The sequence below is a fragment of the Lepisosteus platostomus genome, chromosome 11 (assembly GCF_059453375.1).
Source record: "Lepisosteus platostomus isolate fLepPlt1 chromosome 11, fLepPlt1.hap1, whole genome shotgun sequence".
In the NCBI taxonomy this organism is placed as follows: Eukaryota; Metazoa; Chordata; class Actinopteri; order Semionotiformes; family Lepisosteidae; genus Lepisosteus; species Lepisosteus platostomus.
Window position 1 is genome coordinate 4,364,011 of NC_142621.1, and position 22,048 is coordinate 4,386,058.

Consider the following 22,048-nt stretch of genomic DNA (forward strand, 5'->3'; position numbering starts at 1 on the left):
TTATTGGCAGAATGGTGGCTTAGTGGCCTCACAACACTGGGGCCTAGTTCAATCCTGGACCTAGGGTACTGTCTGCGTGGAGTTTATATGTTCACCCAGAGCAGATGTGGGTTTCCTCTGGGCACTCGGGTTTCCTCCCATAATCCAAAGACACATTAGATTGATTGGCTTCTGGGAAAATTGGCTCTGGAGTGAGTGCGTGCCCAGTGATCGACTGGCGTCCCATCCAGGGTGTACCCTGCCTTGCACCTGTTGCATGCTGGGATAGGCTCCGGCTCCCCTAGAACCCTGGATTGGGTAAAGAGGTTAGATATCGGATGGATGGGGAAAAACATACCGTCTCCTTGAAGGCCTGTGATTAAGATAAGCTGTTAGTGGAAGGGCTTGTCTGTTTGTCTGTCCACACCCTGTGATCTCTGATGCTGCTGGATGGGCGGCTCCGTTGTCACACGACACACGGCACAGATGCGCTGAGCATTTGGTCGTGCTCACGAAAACGTGGGTGAAAGTGCTGGAGATCTTTCATGCTCAGCTGGGTGAGCCACTCGGAACAACAACAGGACACACACCAGCGTGCTCGCGCACAGGGCAGAACAAATTCAGGACTCAACACACTTCCCATCAAAGCCCGTGGTCATGAGAGCAGACCACAGGCCAACATAACGATGACACATCCGTCCGACTGGGTCAATATTTATACAGCAGGACTCCTTTGGCTGCTGCAGGTAACTGTTTAGATCTTACCGTATGAGGAGGAAGCCCACACTGTTGCATGAAATTCCCATTTTCCTTTAAGCAGAGGGCCAAGGACATCAGCCAGAATGTAATGAGAGCACAGTAAATAATTAGAGAGAATGTCAGAACACACAAACAAAAGCACAGCTACGTGACTTGGCCGGCACAAAAAGAGTTAAAGTGCCGATCATGTCCAGGTGTAAACAATAAACTGAATTTTACTGAAATGGCAATAATTATGAGAAATAATATTTCTTCCACATAATAACGAAGGACAAAAAAATGTTTATAAAACACTCACATAAGATATTACAATGCTCCAATCAAACTGTTGTTTTTTAAATATATCATAAATAAGATACAGTATTTTAGAGAGAAAAAATACAATTTAATTTCTTGATAAATGAAAGTGTTTATTAATCCTTTTTAAGTTTGTTAAATTGATCAGGCTATTTCCCATGAAAATGTTTAGTCTAGTTCTTCCATACATTCTGTACAAAACAGACAAAATGCTATATGACTACATCTGTGTAGTTATAAACACTTTTCATTTATTCATTTTTTTTTGTCAAACAGATTAAAACAATTTAATTGGGTTCAATTTTTTGCATCATACAAAATTCAGTTAACGAGAAATGATTAAAAATAACTCCAAACTGTTCAGAAAGTCCTCCTTTACTGCACAAAGCAATTCTAAGTTTAGCGGGGGCGTAATCAAATTCGAATATCTTTCTTTAGACCCCCAGCTTTATAAATGTCTCTGAGCAGAGAGGAACAGCTTTGATTGCGTAGGACACAGAATGGCAGAGAGACTCGGAAGCCAAATCGATGGCACTTTGCCAGGAGTCTCATCAAATGAATAATAGCTTCCAATTGACAATCACTAAAGTACCTCTTCTCTAGTGGATCCTGGTTCTTAATGGTGATTAGAGAGGAAAGGCCTATAACATTTCTCTGCTACAAATGACCTCCTAATAACTCCTTTGATTTAAAATGCTAATTCGCTGGCTCCTCTGCAGCTGCAGATCAGTGTGCTTTGACTGCATCACCCAGAGGATGGTGTCCAAACAGTTCTGTTCCAGTCTAGCACAAACAGACCGGTCAGACAGTTAATGCCTGGGACTGCCTTCATAAGCTGAAGTTTCAAGGGACGTAATGTAGTGTCCATCCACATTCTAAAGTAAAGTATCTTTCCTTAGGTGCTGGAGTTAGCCACTTTTTACTGTATAATACATACAGTATTATCATATAATTACACTTTAATAACACCTTTTTCATATATACACTACTGTATTCATGCATGAGTAGTTGTGCATGAAAAAAGTTACTTTGCTGCAGTATTGTACTGTGTAGGAAGAATAAGGAGTCAAAGACAAAACACATGTAAATACTGTTTGAAATGATACTGTGACCACTACATAACAAAGCAAATCTGTTAAAGTAATAATTGAACGATCAATTGCTTTACCTTAAAATGATCAATATGATGCACATACATTTTGTTACATACACGTCTATGTGAGCTTGTCTGATTTTTATTAAGAAGATTGATTAATAATATTATCCTGTAAATTATTTTCTTTGTCACTAAACTTTTTTTTTCAAATTCAGTTTGAAACAAAATTGTTTTCTGAAACATTCCTAGGACATACATTACAGTGTGTCACACTATGCTGTTATATTTTCTGAAGTTGTCCATATGGTAGAGTTAGTTTCTTTCAGTTGAACATTTTAACTACATATGTTAAGGATCCTTCTTAATAGTGAACATTTTCTTTAAAAAAACCTAGGATTGTTTCCTAGTATTCAGATCAAAACAGCATTGTGTTCACTACAGATGAGATGCTGCTACTCTATGCTTTGCAACTGAACACATCTAAAACGTTTTTTATGACTAACCCGTACATAGACGCTTTTGTATTTTGTTTAGACCAGTTATGGTGCCCAAAATAACTCATCACTTAGCAGCTGTTATTAACCAATTTCCGAGCATTGCGTGCCTAGAAGCTTGACTTGGAAGAAGCTGAAACTCGGCGAACCTATAACAGGATAAAAAAATAACAAAACAGGATTTTTTTTTGCGTGAAATCCACTGTTTCACACACAACCGGAAGCAGAAGACCACAGCACAAAGAAAAAACAGATGTTGTGATCTATGTTTTCCTAAAAAAATAAATGAATCATAAGTGTGTGTATATATATAAATGTGCAGATATACCTTTGATAAAGATGGAAGTCGGTATTGTTAACATCCAAATACACTGTGATTTTGTTTTCGCTGCAGTAAGACTAATGTTTTGATTCCTAACCCATTGTCTAACCCATTGAAATATATGCTTTGAAACCTAGTCTCTGTTATCACTAGTTGTAAAAATGCTTCCCTTTGGGTTCCCATTAGAATGATGAAAGAGTTTAATTTGCACACTTACAGGCCATCTTAATGTACCCAACTTAATGTTAGTTATTGTCTTCTATTTTGTTCTTTAACCATCTCGTATTTTGAATTAAGGGCCTTACATTTAAGGACTGTATGCTTTAATGAAATATGTTATGGAACATGCGGCACTTTAAAACCAAAATAAAATCCAATATTTGATTATTGTAACTTTGACTGTAGTAATTATACAGTGATAGCTTTTAATGAAATGCACATTGTTCTTTGAGTTCATTTGCTCATTGATCTGTAAACTTTATTTCTTATTGCTTTTTCAATGGTAAACATAGTTTACCTAAATCTCACACAGAAATACATTTATTATAATATTGACGCAATAGATGGTAACAACAAGCCTTTGAGCAAAACTACCTGAAGAATTGTTTAGAAATGAGACAGAAAGTCAGTGGAGATCTTTTGGGAAAATACCCTGTCATCTGTTTAAAAACCCAACAAAATTTGAATAGGTTGCAATGAAATGCGGTAATTATACAGATTCGTTTGAACAAGCAGTCAAAACAAGTTGGTCTTTTACACCGGTCGGAGTGCTGTTTTCTGCAGCCACTCTGCGAGTCGACTGTGATTTAACGAGGATAAAATAAAAGTTGGGTGCCCACATGTTTTTACTAATAGCATCTATTCACAAAATGTGACGTTTGTTGGATGCATTTCACACTACAAGTATAAAGATGCACGCTCGTCGCAGGACTATACCGCGCGTTAGGAAGAGGAAAAAGAAGAATTCTGTGGACGAGATCCAGATTAACTCTGATACAGTATAAGTTAATGGTGTTTTTTGAAACCTGCTCCAACACGAATCATTTTCCATATCGTTTAGTCTTCGTCTGCCCACAGAGATGAAATAAAGAAAAAAAAAACCTAGCGTGCCTTGATCACCGCGCTCCTCGTTCCGTTCAATGGAGATGAATGACTTTTATCAAAATTCTCATCTCAAAATATGGCAGTCTGCACCAGACACTTTTGATGCAGCTTGCATGTGGAAACCGCTAAAATGTCAGACACGAAAAATGTCTGTCACACTTGTTTCTACGCAAGAGCAGCAGAATGTAGCAAAGCACAATCATGTACCTATAAATTTATATGATCTGTTTTTGTTGGTGGTGGCTGGCAGGAGGGGAAAACGACAGCAGCGCTCAGAGTGCACAGCCTGTCACTCAGAAAAGAGAATTTTCGGTGCGTAAACGAGAGTCGAATCAATTCATTACCAGCTGCTATCTAATCGCTGACAGAACTGCGTCAGGATATGCTGTTGATAGCAAACTATTGTGGTCATTCAGACAAGTTCCCATAATGGAAAAAGAAGCGTTTTTAGAGTGTTTTTATTCATTTATTTTATTCTTGTTTGCCCAATCTAGAAATTGTTGCAGCTACAGCACGTTTGTTAGAATTATTCTCCGTCCGCAACGATTTTAACTTTACTCAAATGCTAGTTTAACAGGAGAATGACATTGTGTTCTGGATGGTATAGAATTTCAGGATTTTCATGTCGATATCAATTATGTTTTTTTTTTCTTGTTGTGCTAACAGTAGTCTCTTCTGCTTTTAGTCAAAATTTCATATTTTTTCTTAGGATTTTGAATTCTCAGTTTCTATACAGAGGACTACCATTTGGAATTTCAGAAAACTGTCAAAAGCATCCGATTAAAGAAATAACAGTAACATGAATGCAAAACATGTCTATTTCAGTTTTAAGAAAGCAAGAATTCGTTCACTGTGAAAACAACGAATTGAATATAAATCCAATAACAAAGGTCTTTTTTGGATTTTGGAAATAAAATTGTCCAACAAATGAAAGTATGGTTTGCTTAATATTTATTTTATTTTGTGATCAACTGCAGGTTTGTTTGTATGAGTTCCATCCAAATTTACTCGTTTTTCAAATTTATTATCCTCGTTGTGCACTAAATTAGAAAGTATTACATTTAAAACATCCACGTTTTGGAAACACACAAGAAAGCATTACAAAAGGCAGTAATAATAAATGCCAGTCGCATTATGAATGCAATGGCTTTTATGGTAGATTCAAGTTTGATAGATTATCAGTCAAGATTAATTAGAGTTCTCCGTTTTTTTTTCAATCAAATGTAAGAAAAAATATATAATAAACTGTGAAATCAAAGCTTGGCTAAATAGCTGCTTGTTTTTGTGATTAAGAATACATTAACTTTTTCGTTTGTTTTGTTAATTTATGATGACTGGCGGCTGTAGCGTGTTTATACGACGTTACTTGTCCCTTCATCATTTCTGATTAGACTTGATTAGGTATGTTCGCTCACAGTGCTTTGTTTTTAATCGAAAAGGCGAAAAAAAAGTCCTGTCACTTTTATTTCATGGATGAATAAATTAAAATACATTATAAAGACATTACATCTGATAGTTATTTTAAATGTTAGACATAACCCAGAGTAGATTAAAATAAACACTGCAGTGTGTGGCATAAATTACTTTACAGAAATAACAGAAGAGCAGGAAGAGACTTGACCAATGGCAAAAATCTGTGTTCTTTTTAGTTGTGACACATCCAGAAATGGAATGTCTGCGACCAGCTATTTGTTAATAAATCTTAAACCCTATTGGGGGGTTTAGCAGACGCTGATTAATGATAGTCCTGGACTTTCTTACCTAATTTAACATAAGGTTGTATAGCATCAGTGACAATTAGTCACTGTGGTCTGTTAAACCATTTGAGCCAGACTTTTGTATCTAAAGGTGTTTGATCAGTGCACCCTCTCATCACTTTTAATTTTGCATATTAGAACAATCTTTTTAATTTTTCCTGAATGTGATTATACTTCAGTATACAACAAGATAATGTATTGCGGCCAGAGTTATGGTTACAACATAAGTGAACAAGTTGGATGGAGCAAAGGTTTTCAAAAGCAACATTGTGTTACTCAGAAGTCATCAGACGTAAAAACAGTATAACAGTACACCAATTTATAAAACAAAATGTTGTTTGTTCAGCTGCATGTGTTAGCTTGTCAGGGTCCTTCAGTTAGACCAGAGATGCATGAGAATATTACTGTTCTCTTCCCTTAAACACTCTCCTTGACCACAAAATCACTATAATATTAAAACATAAACTGATAGTAGACTGTTCTTGGCTTTAATAAAAGTTGTTTCCAGTGATGTTAGGCGTAAAGCTGTGACACTGTGTGGAAGTAGTGTAAATACTATAAATAATAGAATTTATATATGGTATATACAGTAAATATACTATAGTATATGGGATATACAGTACTACTGTACATGCAGTATATAATATAAAAACTACAGTATATGGGATATAAAGATTCCATCCTGAGAATGCCTGATGACAACTAGGGAAAAGATTGGCCAGCACACAAAGGATGTTTACCCTTGATTCTCATGCATCACAAAGTTTTAAGTGAAGCAGCTAACGTACTGTGCAGAAGCTTCTTCAACACAAGGACAGAACACCAAAACTGCCAACTCAGAGCTTCTGGATTCCTGAAATGCCTTCATTCCTTTCAGTATTATTTTCCCAAAGCACATCCATCCCCGATGTCCATGCAAGGGGTGGGATCACATTTTCCTCCCAGGCAGCACACCTTGATCACAGCTCTTGCATCCTTTCTGTGAAAGTGTAGCGGACGTGATAGAACAGCTGTCAGTGTGCAGGGTGGTGGATGAACAGGGAAGAGCTTGGAAATCTACTCGTGCAGGGCAGTGCAGTGCAAGGACACACCACGCTGGAGTGTCTGTGTGTGCCCCCATGACGAACTGGCGTCCCAACCCCCTCTTGAGCCTATAGCTTGTTGGGATAGGCTCTGGTTGTTAGAAAATGGATAGATGGAGAGAATGGCATAGCCTGTGAGTATGCTTTCCTTATCCACCTCCTTTTTCTCACAGCATCTGCTACACAAGCATGGAGAGGAGATGCAATCACAGTTCACCTGTTACAGCTTGAAAAGAGCTCCGGCCTGTTTCCATCATGTGGTGTCCCCTCCTGAAAGCCTGTAAGGTACAGTAAGGATGTGCATATCAACGCACTCAGGAACTGCAGCCTCTATTTCCAAGTAAAATAATTCTTGAGCTTCCCTTTTTTTTCTTAAAAAACATTTCCTACTTTTCTTCGACTGGTTTGAGTGCTGCTGTAGAAAGTGAATGCTGGCGGAGAGTGTCTCCAAACCCTCCTGAATGAGCAGCTTGCATCCTTCTTGAAGGCTCTGTGAACCCGATACACCTCCACAATTCAGCCTTTTCCTTTCTTTCCCTGAGATGCTGAGCCAAGAATGGTTCATCGTTTTTTGTGTTTATTTCATGCTGCCTTACTCGCCACAACCCAATAATGTTAATTCTCAACTAATGTGGAGCTTTTGAAGGAGGGGGGAAATCGATAACCCATTTACAAAGAGTACCATTTAAGCCCTGCAGGGAATCAGAGCCATGTGCCTGCTTCATAGTTAAGTATCATAAAGCAAGCTGGGTTGTTTCCACTGAAATCCCTCCCTGCTTCAGAAGGAGAGATGTATTAATAAAGAATGCGAGGATCACAGCTCTTGGGTCGAAGGTACGATGCCAGAGTGGAGCACCTTCTGTTGGGAGTTTGCACGGTCTTCCGCGTGTCTGGAAGTTTTCCTGTCCCCCAGAATCACCAGTGTGCAAGTGTGCCTTCGAGACTGTGTCCTGTAATGGACTTACTATCTGGTTCAGGGTGTAGCCTGTGATTCCAGGTGAATCTTCGGGATGCCATGTAGCTGATCAGGAATGAGTGGCTTTCTGATTAAAGACCGGTGGATGGATATTCTGAAATAGCCAAGCATGTTTGGGTGACAAACCTAATAGCATGAGAAATCACTTGAATGTTAATCTCTTGGGTATTGATCATCTGAGTCTTTGGATAGCGTATTTGAGACACATTTTGTCCCAACAGCTCCCATTAAATGCAACAAGGAGACATTTTTTACAACTGAATATTACCCTGTGAATTATATTCTTAAGGTCTGTCTGTGGACAGAAAGTCACTTGTATTTAGGAAATACCTGTGAATGTTCTGACGGCACTTGATCACGTGAGTCCTCACACAAAAGGGTGATGACAATTAAGGCCAATACAACGAAAAAAACAGATGAAGTTGAACTAGAATGTGATTTCTGCTGGTATTAGCATAGATTCCTTTATATTCAGATTTAAATTTCTCATGCATATTTCCCTTAGAATAATTTTCCTTGCAATACCTTCATTCCCCAAGCCAATCGGAATTTCTAAATCGACCTATACACCTTGGGGGAAAAAAATGTCTGACTTTACCTACCCTGAAGTCACAGAGATAAATGGAACCTCAGGCTCAACCCCCTCCCGGTCTCATTTAGTTCTCTGCTGTTCTATATGAGGAACAGAAAACAAGTCAAACCTTTTTAACACTCCATAAAAAATACACAGCACCACTTTTCCCTCATTTAAAGTTGGCTTTTTGCTTTCCGAGCCCATTTATAGATTTAAGAGCACATGCAGATTGAATTCTATAGTGGGGAGGGCAGCCTGCAGTGTCCGTAATAACAGCAATCATCATAGAGCAGTGCTGTGTTACTCTGCTGAGCATTTTTACACTAAGTTGGTAATTTTAGCTCATACCTCACCAATGTTAACTATTCGGAAATGTCACACAAAAGCGGAGAACTCTCGTCTGCCTCTGGAAACTGCTCATGAGACACAAAGTGGCAACATGCAGAAAATATGCTCATTACTTTTTCCAAAAGGCCAGTGCCCTTTTGAAGTTAAATATACAATTTTTATGGATGGATGCACTAAGGTTGTACTGTATATTCTTCACAGGGCTCCTGTGAATATCTATAAGCAGAAATATCTTAAACACTCATTAAGTTTTTGTGCATTTGCTACAATCAGTGGAGAATGCTTTTTGAAAATGTCAGTTTTGTCATTTGTACAGCCGGTGGTGCAGATTGTACATTTGTATTAAATTTAGGATATACCATTGGTAAACAGAATATTAATGTATATGGAGAATATTTTTTGAACAACAGAAAGTAGATATAATTTCCTGCAGTAAATGAGTTGAGGATGGCTTTGTAATAATAAAGAAGAAAATCAAAATCAAGGGTGAAAATATAATATATTGTAAGGATTGGATTTAAAAGTTTTTAAAATGTTGACTAAATGGCATTTATTTGCTAGACATTGTAAGAAAAAAATGATCCTATTCTATATACAGGAGCAGTAAGCAGGTGGGAGGATTTCCAAAATGAGATTCTCCAGCCTGGTCTTGTGTGACTCCCAGACAAGATCACTTCTGTTGATCTTTTTTTTTTTTGCTTATCATTGTGGTAGAGGCTACAATGATTAACAGCTCGGCCAATGGACACGGCATTTGTGAAATATTAAATAAACCTGTACAGCCGCAAAGCAACCTGGAGCTGAAGCCTTTTTCCTGCTGACTGGGATTCCGGTTCTTGATGTGGAAAGCAAAGTGGACCAACATGGCTTTCTTCCACGTTTCCTTAGTGAAATCCGCACAGTATTCCAGCCTGTGCCAATGTGCTTTCAGGCATGCCTTAACTGAGTGCGCTTCTAGCCACAACAGAAGGCTTGAATACTGAACTGTTTTTTTTAACTATACACATGTGAAAGATGGAGCTCGTATACAAAATTAAGGAAAGGCACGTCTAAAAAAATTATTAAGCAAATACGTAAGGGGCAAAGTATTTGCAATACCTCTGAGGGCACTGCAGCAGTGTGTGCACTGCAGACATTCTCTAAAAGAAAGGCGTGCTTCCAGAGTTTCCTTAAGAACGGTTTGTCATTCACATTAGTAAGCATATATGCTCCTATATCCACTGACCAAAATCCCTCAGATCCCTTCTGCGTGTTGCCATCCCTTTAAGCGTAAGAGCTCATCCATGTAATATCTTTCAGTTTCCCTCTTTCTGGTGTCCGAAAAGAGTTAAACTCTGTCATCAGCAGATGAGATTAAAGCACGATGTGGTCTGCACATTGGCAATAGAAAAAGAAATAAATTATCTTGACTCATTCAGTATCCAGAGCAAATACCCTTCTGCTTGATAGTCTGACCTTGTAAGAAACTATGGGATATGATCAAACATGTGACTTCAGTTAAAAAGAAACATTATCGATATTTTTTACTTTGGGGCTCTAGATGAAATAATTGTGGCATACTGAGGATGACGAGCCTACCACTTTCAAATCATGTTTATTTTCTACATAGTTATCAATGTTAATGTTCTTTTCCAATCTAAATAATGGTATTTTTTGTTTCAGATCTATTTCAGAAATCTGAGCATCTTATTGAAATATTGTTCTGGCTACATGTTTAGCTGAGTGAAAAAAGTAATAACTTGGACAGAGCACACTATGAGAGATATAGTGTGGAAAAATCTATTAATAGACATATATATGTTTCTGTGTTTTTGATATACAAAACATACCCACACATTATAAAATACTGTATATATATTTTACACAGTGTATACTGTGAAGCACTGTTGGTTCCGATGTTCATTTACTGCATTTTGTAATGAATGTCTATAAAGAGTATATATATATGTGTGTGTTACATGCATATTTAGAAGTATCAAAATAAAATGAATATAGGAATAGTGTCATTTAATTTCTGGTGACAGTTTGTGAGTGCAGCATTTGCTAGATTTTATGAATAGCCTAATACGTTTCTGATGTAGTTCTAACAGCTATTAAACAATAACACCTTATTTCACTTGTAATATATAATTGCTACCTAGTCAAGGGAGTTGGGACAGTAGAGGGGATTTAATGTTTTTAAACCATAAGTAAAATTTTTTAAAAAAATATAAGGCAGCACATTATTCATGTCTGATCACTTTTTTTCACAGCCAGTCTGGCTCAATGCACAGAGGCTGGTCTGGAAGCAGTCACTGCCTCAGGACCCTTTGAGATCCCTTCTGAAGTACCGTTTACATAATGTCAACTGGCCCGGGTCAAGGGTGGGTTTGTGGTGGTCCATGTGCAGTTGTGTTTTTGAATTTTCTCCACTTCCCCTGTAATAGTTTCCTTCAGGGCGACATTCATTGCCAAATGAAGACAAACAGTGAAGGGTCGCCCCCCCCCCCACCCCACAAACCACTTCAGAGAGCACCAGGAAATTACCGTGGCTCAGATAAATTACAGCCGGACTACCAGGCCACCGTGAGGCAGCACGCCACCCGTCACCAGAATGATGAAAGAAGGCAGGCTAGCTCAGGACCTTGGCTTCCCCACAGACAGACGGAGAGAAATGGCAAAGGACAGGTACTTCAAATCCACTCTCAAACATTGCACTCATCACAGGGCCAAGTCACAGTGGCACTGACGCAGCAATAAACCAGGTCTGTGCAACATCAGGAGGAACAGGTAACACATATCAGGGGAGAAAAAGAAATTGCTTCCTATATTTGCTTCCTTTCCTTGCTGATTATTCTGCTCACATCCTACGATCTGTGTTTTTTTTTTTTAATTCACTAAACACAGACAGGAGTCAGCGTGTTTTTGAATGCAGCAAAACCACACCTTAGCCTGGAAACTCTATCGGGGCAGTAGTAGTGATCCAAATCACACACTCTGGTTACTCCTATCTCAGACATCTCCTTCGTCTTTGACCAGTGAAAGAGGTTTTTGTTTTTCAAAAAGACTTATGTTGTACCTTTCAAATCCTAGCAACTGTACTATAAGCTACTTAATTCATATTTGTCATTGTTGTCAAAACTGTGTGCTGCAGTATACTCCTAGAATATAATTCATGTTCAAATAACCTGAAAATAAGTGACTGTCTTGGGTTTTAAGCAGGAAAATCATATACATACGCAGTACTTAAGAATGCCAGTTGATTTCAGGTCTTAAAGATCTATCACAAACTAGAGGATAGGAGATTACAAATAGTGGAACAAATGACACCTTCTCTTTTGAATAAGAGCAATTATCAGCCTGCCTTCAACAGCTCTACTAATGCCTTTTAAAAGTACTGCTGGACTGTGTTACACAGGTGATGTAATTTATACAAACAATAATCTATCTATCGAGATGACGCGATTGCCATAAGGTAAAATAAAAAGCATCTGTCATTCTCAAGTGATTAACATTCTCCAGATGTTTGATCATCAGATTTCAGGAGCTCTCCTTTGTTGTGATAATGATACAGTATCCAGGACCCAAATGTTTATTGTCTTATCCATGGGTCACAGTCAGATATTCAGGAATCCTATTAAAGCATATGGCATAATATAATTGTACTGCTCAGATGAAAGCAAAACAGAGTTATTCTTCTCCCGCGGCCCCCTGTCCTGACACACACCCTCACAAGTACACACACACACACAAACAACACTAATTGTAAACTGCTGCTGGTAATTTTACTGTAAGGCAAAAAATAAAGCAGGGAACATTTCCTGAAAGGACCACCATTGCCCACTTATATAATCAATTTATCCATGTCAGGGTTGTTGGAGGGGGGGTGAACAATCTGCTTCCTGCTGTAGACTTGTGACACGATACCTCCCAGAAGGAAGAGAGGATGCAGAGAGAAAGGGCTGCTGGGCCAGCAGCTCCGTGCTCTGAGGGCAACGACGTCCCGTATCCCACGAGTCCACGCTTCAAAGGCCGGCCTCCACCCCCACGGGCCGCTGACCACATCCAGGGCTGCTAGACGTTTAAGCTCACATCTACACTGCTGTCTTCCAGAGTCGTGGAAAGACACACGCGTGAGAAATCCCTCTAAAAGTGAAAACAAATCATATTCACAACTTCACATTTCCCTTGTGTCTTTAGAAAGACCAAAGCTGTGAAGCCACGGACATTCTACTCCGAGTAGTGTCTGCAGTCGCCGAGCCCTCAGCACTGAGCCAGGAACAACAGCACTTCCTCCACACAACATGCATTGCCAGACCTCACTTTTTCCCTTCGTTTAACTTTTTCTCATTAAATGGGGAAACACAGCAGCCATGTTGGCATTATTATGCATGAAAGCTAGAATCCTGGATACGTAAAAGTTGTTTTCTAGTTAAATGCATTGTGTGTCAAAGGTTTAACCTGAATAAATGCATCTTTATAACACAAGTGTTTTTTTCTTTCTAAAATGCATTCAATAGCATGCAAAATAAAATAAACAAAAACCACTTTTTTTAAACCCCACTACAGTGACATGGAAATTCATGTTTCAGTGTTTGCCAAATGTGTGTGACAATTTGGAGAAAAAAAAAGAAGATATTTTAATGAGAAATACTTTGGGAATCACACAGATTAGACAGATTGGGGGTCTGGGGGTTGGTCACTTCAATTACCTGCCTGCTCAGGTATGCCTGCCCTACAACAGGCTGCACATACTGTATATATAGTATTAATCATATTAGTGGTTCAGATAAAATCTGTCTTTCGATGCTCCTAAAATCTCTAAAACACATGACTTTGGATTGCTGATTGGCAATTTTTATAGCAATTTCCTAATGGTAAATCTCACTTTTCCATGGAGTTCTTTATCATGCCTAACTGTGCTTTACCACAGTCTGACCAGGCTTGACAAGGATTTCACTTGCCCATGTGAGAAATAACTGCACATTCAACTTCACTTCACCAAGGGTGACTAAGGAATCACAGAAGAACAGCACTTCCCACTGATGCCCTGCTAATTTCATTTCCACTCCGAACAGCAAAGTCAATCTCCATCTTGATGCTGTTGTTATTTTCAGATCTGTTGGCTGAGACCCTGAAGATATTCATCTGAATGCAAGGAGAAGCAGAAAAGATAGCAGCAGCCGAGGAAATGCATAGAGGTCAAGTCAAAACACTGAGCTCAAGTGACGCGCAAACAACGTTGAATGACTTGCAGTTCTGGAACGAGAAAACATCCTTTGGCAGAACCGACCAGTGGGCACAGCACAGAAGCACAGACCTGAGAACAGCTCAAAGACGACTCTGCAATTGGACCAGTACCACTAAGGACCAGAGTCTTTTACACTTGCCAGAAACAAGGGTGACAAATTAACCAGCAAATATTTTCTGTCCCTGCAGTCACCTTTTTCAGTTTAGTCTATTTGTCAGATGCATAAGTGCAATTAAATGCTTATTTGCATGTATGCTCCAACACAAAGGCATCAAGGAAACACCAAAACAATAAACACAGGACAGCAGTAGCAACATCAACAAAGTTATTTTTTTACACATACCTCTGAGTACAGAAAGAATAATTGTTTTTGAGCCCTGACTGAAGAAGCTGTGGGTGGGAGGGTTAAGTATTAGTTTTTGCACCAGCGTTAAGGATCTTTTTACAAAGTTTCTTTTTTTCCATATTATTTGAGTTTGTTTGCTTTCGGCCTCCTGTGCTGGTACTGTGTGTATTTGTTGTAGGATTGTCAATGATGCATTTCAAAAACATTATGCATTATATCCATCTCAAAGTTATCTCAAGTTATCTCAACCACCTAGTATTTTAGTATCTGAACTCAAATTAATTTGAACACCTTTTCTGCTGTTCCATCATAAACTCAAGGATATGTTAAATCAGAAATGTAAGATTTTCCTTGTTACAGTATGTGTAACTGAGGTTTGCTGCATTGCTTTATAATTGCAGTTATAGCATCCTTATGGTACATAATATATCAACATTATATTGTCACTGCTGAATATTATGAGCTAAATTTGTTAATTTCACAGTGCATCAAACCTTTGATGCTTTATAGTGAAACTACTCATTTGTTTTATTGAAATGAAGCCTAATTCTGTAGGTTGCAATTTATACAATGAGTTTATGTGACCTTTTTTTCTTTTCCTTTCGGTAAATTACCACTGCCAAAGACTACTCATTGAGAGTAAACGCCATAGGTTAAAAGGTGACCTGCTTCAGTGGAGCCTAAGAAAAATTTAAAAAATCACTTGGGTTAAAATGATAGAGGAAGAACGCTTTGATTGCCTGGGGACAAGCAGCGAGTATGTACATCCCTCAATGCGAAATCAGAGCTAGCAGAAAAGAGCTTAATCAAGGCAATAATGGGTCACTTGACAATCACACAAGCACTTCTTACTAGAAAATCCTTCCACTTACTGCTGATTGCTGGAGCTGTTCTCCTCCTTCACCACACACTGCCTCCCACCCCCCCTTCCAGTTCTGAGGCAAGCAATAATTGTGAAAAGAATTCATAACCAAAATGTCGATTTCTTTAAACTTAATTCTTATTTTAAGATTTTTATTAGCTGTGTTCTACACATTCTACAATTAATACTCAACCACTGTATACAGGAAAAGGGAAACGGTTTTTAATGTCATGTCTGTCTGTATCTTGTCTGTGGAAAAATAAACATTTAACTTGAATATGATAGTGATTAGACATTCCTGCAGATAAACACTTGAATGATAATCTCATGCGGCGAAAATAAAAAATATTAATGCGACTCTCGGGACTAAACAGACAAAGAGGGAAGAGAATCCACAAAATAATTTAATGTTCATGCTTTTTGCATTCTCACATTTTAACTTACACTTTCCAATTTTAATTTGTATCGTCTTCAAAAACATCATTTTCTTTTCTCCCGCCTAACTTTTGATGTAAAAATGTTAACAGACACAAATCACTACCACCTACTCATCTAACGCTCTTCATTTAGTAACTGCTGACATGTTCGTTGGATCTTTACAATAGATGCCACAAATTAATTTCTCTCAAACTACTGTAAATTACACCACTTTAAATGCCTGGAGCTATTTTAACACATTAATGAAAAGGTGACTCCTGCTGCTCTCCTTCCACTTAAAACACCTATATAAAATCCTTCAGTCATAATATCTTGCAGAGTCCTCTCTGCAGTCTTTTAAATCCATGAATATTTAAAAGAAAATGCATTCTTTGCCACACATGATAGTGCATATCTCTGTGTAAAGAAGGATTATTCATTTAGCTTGTAAGTCAATAAATCAATAAGGATTTAGACCATAAAGCTGTCATTTCTCAAGGTACTATATATAAATAAAAAATGAAAAACCCAATGTACAGTGCCACCTCTTTTTCAGTTCTGTATATAGTTCCAACGCAACACTGAAAAGGCTCTTGACAGACAAAGCCTTGCATATGAGCAGTTACAACACATTGATCTTTTCAAATACTATTCAGCCGATTAAAAAAAAATACTAGCTGCGTTCTCAGAGACTGCTCAGATCTTATTTCAAGATTAAGAACAGGATTAATTTTACTACAAAAAAAACGAGTTCAGCAAAGTCCAGGATAAGTACAAATTATAACAAAGAAAAAAACAGAGCAAGCATAGAAAATACTGCTGTACAATCCTGTATGCACAGTCAAGTGGCAAGGGAGAGATTGTACTCTAATTTAGCAGCTATTGAAATTGATGAGAAAAATCTAACATTTCAAAAAGCAAATGGTTGCAAAAAACTGTTTTGCATGCTTACAGGAAAAAGCTTTAACGTTCACATATTTAATCACTCACCTAAGACATGAGCCATCCGACTAGCTGTTGTTTTTTATTCTTTAATTATTTTAGGTTAAAATATCCTTGAAATAATGGAAAAAGGAAAGTAAATTCATCTTTCCTAGGAAAGCTAGCAACAGGTCTGTTCCTCAGTCAAAATATTTTGAGGTGTGTAGTAAATGAAAAAAGATTTATTAAAACACTAAAACTTAACTTATAAAAAACGTGATGGAGTTGGCCACAGTTAACGATAAAACGCAATCGAAAAAAAATCAACATATACTTTAAAATCAAGTCCCTGCAAAAAAAAATTTTTTTTGCAAAAATAATTCCAAATAAAAGGATTTATCATGACTCAATAGTAGACATGCAAGTCCTTTGGAAGAATAGCTACTCCACCTACTGGTCCTTTAAAGCATTACGCAGTTTTCTTTAAAATTATTTTAAAGAAAACAAATGTTGGCAAAAAATGGCAGTTGATTTAAGCACTTCAATTTAGATGGGAAAAATGTCTTCCTGTTAACACCCTGGGGTACCCAGAAGCACTAAACCCAATCATATTACTGTTCTACACCCACGATCACAAATGTTTAACAGGATTAAGATCACAAATACAATATTTACACTAATGCCTAATGAAGAAAATGTGCACTGCTGAATTTTAATGGACCATCAACTGTGAAATTGTGTGGGAAAATCGGCACTGGCGATACATGATAGACTGAGAGTGCAGTGCATGATGTAAGGTTTGGAATCTGTATTAATTGACAAAAATGTAAAACATCACATCCGAAATTACGAAAGCGCGGTAAACTAATTCATGAATTACACTTATGCCCCTAATGAGCCATACTGAACTCATCAGATTTTGATTTTGAAGCAAATGTGCCTGAAACCGCATGCTTTTTCTTTGTAGCATTTGGTTTCCAGCTCAACACAAAGAGGTTTGTCAAAGATGGATAACACTGACTTTCAGTCCATTTGAACTGTAATGAAGGCCCATACATCATCAGTCCATTTGAACTGTAATGAAGGCCCATACATCATCTTTGCTGGCAAAGAAAAAAGCAATTTAGTACCCAGAGGTTCTAAGAGTCAAAACCTGAGATGAAACAGATCTGCAGCTGTATGAATACAGAAATCAGTTTATAATCAAGAGAGAACATGGAATACACTCAGCACATTTCTATAATAATTCCTTACACTTATATAGCGCCTTTCTGGACACTCCACTCAAAGTGGTTTACAGGTCATGGGGACTCCCCTCCACCACCACCTATGTGCAGCCCCACCTGGATGATGCGCCAGTATGCTCCCCACACACCAGCTCTCAGTGGGGAGGAGAACAGTGATGAAGCCTGTTCAAAGAGAGGGATTATTAGGAGGCCATGACTGGTAAAGGCCATGGGGAAATTTGGCCACCCCTACTTTGTACTTTGTACTTTGGTACTCTTTGGTAACACCCCTGCTCTCTTCGAGAAATGCCCTGGGATTTTTTAACGACCACTGAGAGTCAGGACCTCAGTTTTACATCTCATCCAAAGGACGGTGCCTTTTACTGCAGTCTAGTGTCAACATCACTATAAAGGGGCATTAGGACCCACACAGACCGCAGGGTGAGCACCCCCTACTGGTCTACACACATAGAGGTAAGCAATTTAAAGACACCATCTAACCTGGGCATTGAGTACTTGGGTTGTGGGAGGAAAATGACACACCCAGAAATCCATAAGAAAACGCAAACACCACAGCAATGCTTCACCGGATAAAAAAACTGATTTCTTAAGGCAAAACTCACTGAAAACAGGAATAATTTCTGTCTCTTATTTGTTGCAATCAGGGGAAAATAATTTTATTTCTTACAGGTCCAATACAGCAATAAATTAAGGCTATTAAAATCAAAGGGTTCTGTTTCAGTGTTTGTTTAGCAATGGTAAATAACTTCCAGCAAATGAAATGTCCTTTGCATGAGAGCCCTACCTAATATTTTCTCCCCGACTGTCCAAATAATTGACCTAAGAAGGAGGTCAAAGTCCACCCTGCATTCAACAGGATTTAAGCCTTTTGACCCAAAACTCCCCAAAAGACAAGGCTCAATGCTTCTTGTGAATCAGTTTGAGCATTTTCTTAGCAGAGACCAAATGACAGGCCAAAAACAAAATGTCTACATGAACAAATGTAGTCCATCCTCCAGCCCATTGTCCCCATTAAGCAGGATCACATCCTCCAGATCCTGGGCAGTGGCTTCTCTTGAACATTCCTGTGCCGACTTCTTTTTTCTGGTGCTCACAGATTTGTCCTGAGTGAGACCTGTGCTCCGGTCAGCAGAACTGTCTGCTCTCACAGCAGACTGCAGGGAGCTGTAAAACCTGCGGATAAAACAAGGGCACTGTGTGTTTACTTACAGAGGCTGACAAAACTCCCTTTCTGACCTGCAAGACTGGCAGGGTTTTAAGTCGCACTGGGAAAACCAGGGCACCCAGAAAAAACCCACTTGAACATGGGGAGAACATACAAACTCCACACAGATACATAATTATTACACTTTTACTATACATGGAAGGACTAACTTAAGTAAATGCCCCAGAACTCCTATTCATCTGAAACCCAGTTACAGCATTATAAGAAGCAAAGTGATGCTGAACTGCAGGTGACCAACCTTTCAATTCTTCTCTGGTTTTCCTCCATTTTCTGATTGGCCACCTCAACCAAGAAGTCAAGGTACTCTTCCTTCACTAGGGTCTGTCCCTTACGGCTCAGGGGGACTTCGAGGCCATGTGTGCTGCGAACAGCCTAAATGTCACAGGAAGAGATTTTAGAGAGAAGTACAAAAGAAAACGTCCTACTTCACACTTGAAATATTTCACAACAAATTAGAGTCACGGGTTAATACTTTCAGGGAGCTTGGCTTGTTCTTTCTCATTAATATGCAAAACAAACCTCAGGAACCTATAAGCTTATAACCAGAAAGCTTTAACTTAGAGGACTTTCACACTTCTTTAACATTATTAACAATGGCACTGCATCTCAGGAACATTTTACTTTGTACATGTGTAACTTTCAAAAGCTATACAAAAATCACACAGTCTTGCAAATCAGTACAGTCTTGGGTAAAGGCATAAGGTTCATGTCATCCATTGCATGGCAGCCAGACATTAAAAAACAAAATGCCATTACCATAATTATTTTTCCTCTCTTGCCAACAGTAATGCCCGAGTTCCTGAAACCTGAGTTAACTGCTACTGAGTGCTGTGCAGAAAGAGAAAGAATAATTAACAATCTCCTGGACAACAAACTATTCAGCAGCTTTTATAATAAAAACTAAAATGACTTGTCAATGAACAGTACAGCAAATGTACAGAAAATAAAGAGGCAAGTTTACATTTTAAATGATCAAAAAGTGGAGAGTACAGGTGAAAAACATACAAGGCAAAAGCATGTGAAACAATGACAAAATAACACTTCAATAAGAAGATAAAATAACTAAAGATAATTTAGACTGTTTACCTACACAACTCCTTTTCTAGCTCAGGTCTTCTGTTAATTGAACTAACAAGTTAGTTGACTGAAAAGTTCTTTTTCCCACAAAAGTCTTGAAATGTTAAGTTGACTTTACAAAACACAATATGTAACAACTGACCCTCCAAATTGTTTTAAGAACTGCTAACTGAAATGTAGCTAAAATTAAGGGCTCAATTATAAAAGTGAGAGCTCAGCAGGATGCAAAATGACATCTGCGGGAAACCCTCAATTTAGGATAACATAACCACAGAAGAATGAGAATGTTACAACTAATAAAACTCTTCAGTCTCCATTACTGTATTTTTCTGTGCATTAGAGGTTTGTGTCCCAGATCCTGAAAAGCCTTACATGGCCAAAGAGCAGAGATCTGGAAGTTACACTGATATCCTCCCAAAGCAACTGATTTTTTTTTTTTTACAGAAACTGCTAATATTACAGAACCAAAACACTTAAACGTCTGTCCAGTAACTCTTTAACGAGCATCCTGAAGGAGTTAAGATGTTCACAAGCTCCCCAGCTGTGTCGTTGAAGCCGATACCCTGGTTTATTTAGAAGAGATGGCTGGATGAGATCTTGGGATCAACTACTACCTCCAAAATGGGTTGAATGGCCTCTTCTCCTTTGTAACCTTTCTTATGTTCAAGTAACAATCATCATGCTAATAGTAGGTGTTCTCATTAGAAAAAAGCAAGGTGTTGGCACTGTGTTAAAACGTTATAGGAATATGGTCCTACGGCTCCCCTGGACCAGGGTTGAGCAGCGTTTGTCATACAAGGAATACTCCTTTTTTTAAATCGTCATGGACTTACCAGGAGCTGAGCGTCTCCCAACCGCCTGCACTGCACATGAAGCACGAACGGCTCAAATTTGAACACGGCATCGGCACCAGCCTTCTCCAGCCCCGACACCTGTGCAACACAGCACGACACGTTACTGCACAGGTGTCGGCGTCGTATGCAAATTCACTCCCCCCTCACTGGAGGTGTGTGTGTGATTTGGAAACCTTTCCCCTCTTCAGCTGGATTGCGTGATTGTTATGATTTATATGTAAAAAAAAAAGAAAGATGCACGCTGTCTTTTGCGCGCTTTCTCTCGGGTTCCCCTGTCTTGTGTAAAGATAACATGAACTTTCATTCACGTAGTGAAGGTAAAATATTTCAGACGAGTGGAATGCCCTGCAAACGCATTCAATACCCCCGGGAGACCCGTTCTTATCGTTATAGCCGAAGGCAGGAACGACACCGGTGCAATAAGGTTATACAATAATCACCAGGAACGCTGGAGACATACCAAATCTTCCTTCCGACATTTCTGATGGGTGGCAAAGAGCCAGGAACAGTTTCTTTTCTGCACTTCGGGACTGTCGGAGACCTGGGGGACCGACAGACAGCTGCTTAAAGTCATTGCAACATCACGGGTGTTTGGTGCATGAATGGACTTGCGCGTAGAGAAACATTTCTGAAAACCCGTTTGAAACCCGAAACGCGAAATAGGCGTTCTGACAAACGGGTCTTATTATAGCGAACGAACAGCAAAATGAAAGCCCTGACCATCGTACAGACGACCGTTTTAGGAAGTGGGACTGCCCCCGAATAATAAAATCTCACCCCGTCGATCAGAATGAGTCTCCCGGAACAGGAGCTGGTGGTGAAATAATCCGGGTATTCGTTTAAAAACCCCACAACATGAGCGATGCCCTCGTCGACACTCCCCTTCTTACTGTAGTCCACCTTGCTCAGACACTGTTTTTTCCATTGCGAGAATGTCTTTTCGGTATCCATCCTGCCTATAAGGGGATGCTCTATGAGATGTTAAACATTACGCACAGAAAGTTTGCTGGGCTGGACGGCTTCATGGGGGGCGCCATGTTGTGAGAGAATCACGCCAGCACGTTTCTACGGTGGCCCGACA

The 22,048-nt window shown here is 38.9% G+C and overlaps 1 protein-coding gene across 2 annotated transcripts; it reads right to left on the reverse strand.

The window, feature by feature from the left end:
* Positions 1-15,346: 15,346 nt before the first annotated feature.
* On the reverse strand, positions 15,347-22,037 carry tyw3 (tRNA-yW synthesizing protein 3 homolog (S. cerevisiae)). Of its 2 annotated transcripts, XM_088598026.1 has the most exons (6): positions 21,745-22,035; positions 21,428-21,508; positions 20,947-21,045; positions 19,793-19,864; positions 19,275-19,408; positions 15,347-18,984 (listed from the first exon to the last, which is right to left on the reverse strand). In XM_088598026.1, exons 1-6 carry the CDS (start codon positions 21,916-21,918, stop codon positions 18,780-18,782), a joined length of 765 nt encoding a protein of 254 aa, XP_088454152.1. In that variant the 5' UTR covers positions 21,919-22,035; the 3' UTR covers positions 15,347-18,779. The 2 variants fall into 2 exon arrangements, with proteins under 2 accessions (XP_088454152.1, XP_088454153.1); XM_088598027.1 differs by lacking the exon at positions 20,947-21,045 and having other exon boundaries at positions 21,745-22,037.
* Between the last annotated feature and the right edge of the window lie 11 nt (positions 22,038-22,048).

Excerpts from the sequence above, each read along its gene's own strand:
- tyw3 (XM_088598026.1), bottom strand. The coding sequence starts at position 21,918 with ATGGATACCGAAAAGACATTCTCGCAATGGAAAAAACAGTGTCTGAGC. Across the intron at positions 21,046-21,427 it reads AATGTCGGAAGGAAGATTTG|GTGTCGGGGCTGGAGAAGGC; the intron begins GTATGTCTCCAG and ends TGTGTTGCACAG. Across the intron at positions 18,985-19,274 it reads AACCAGAGAAGAATTGAAAG|GTTTTACAGCTCCCTGCAGT; the intron begins GTTGGTCACCTG and ends TTTTATCCGCAG.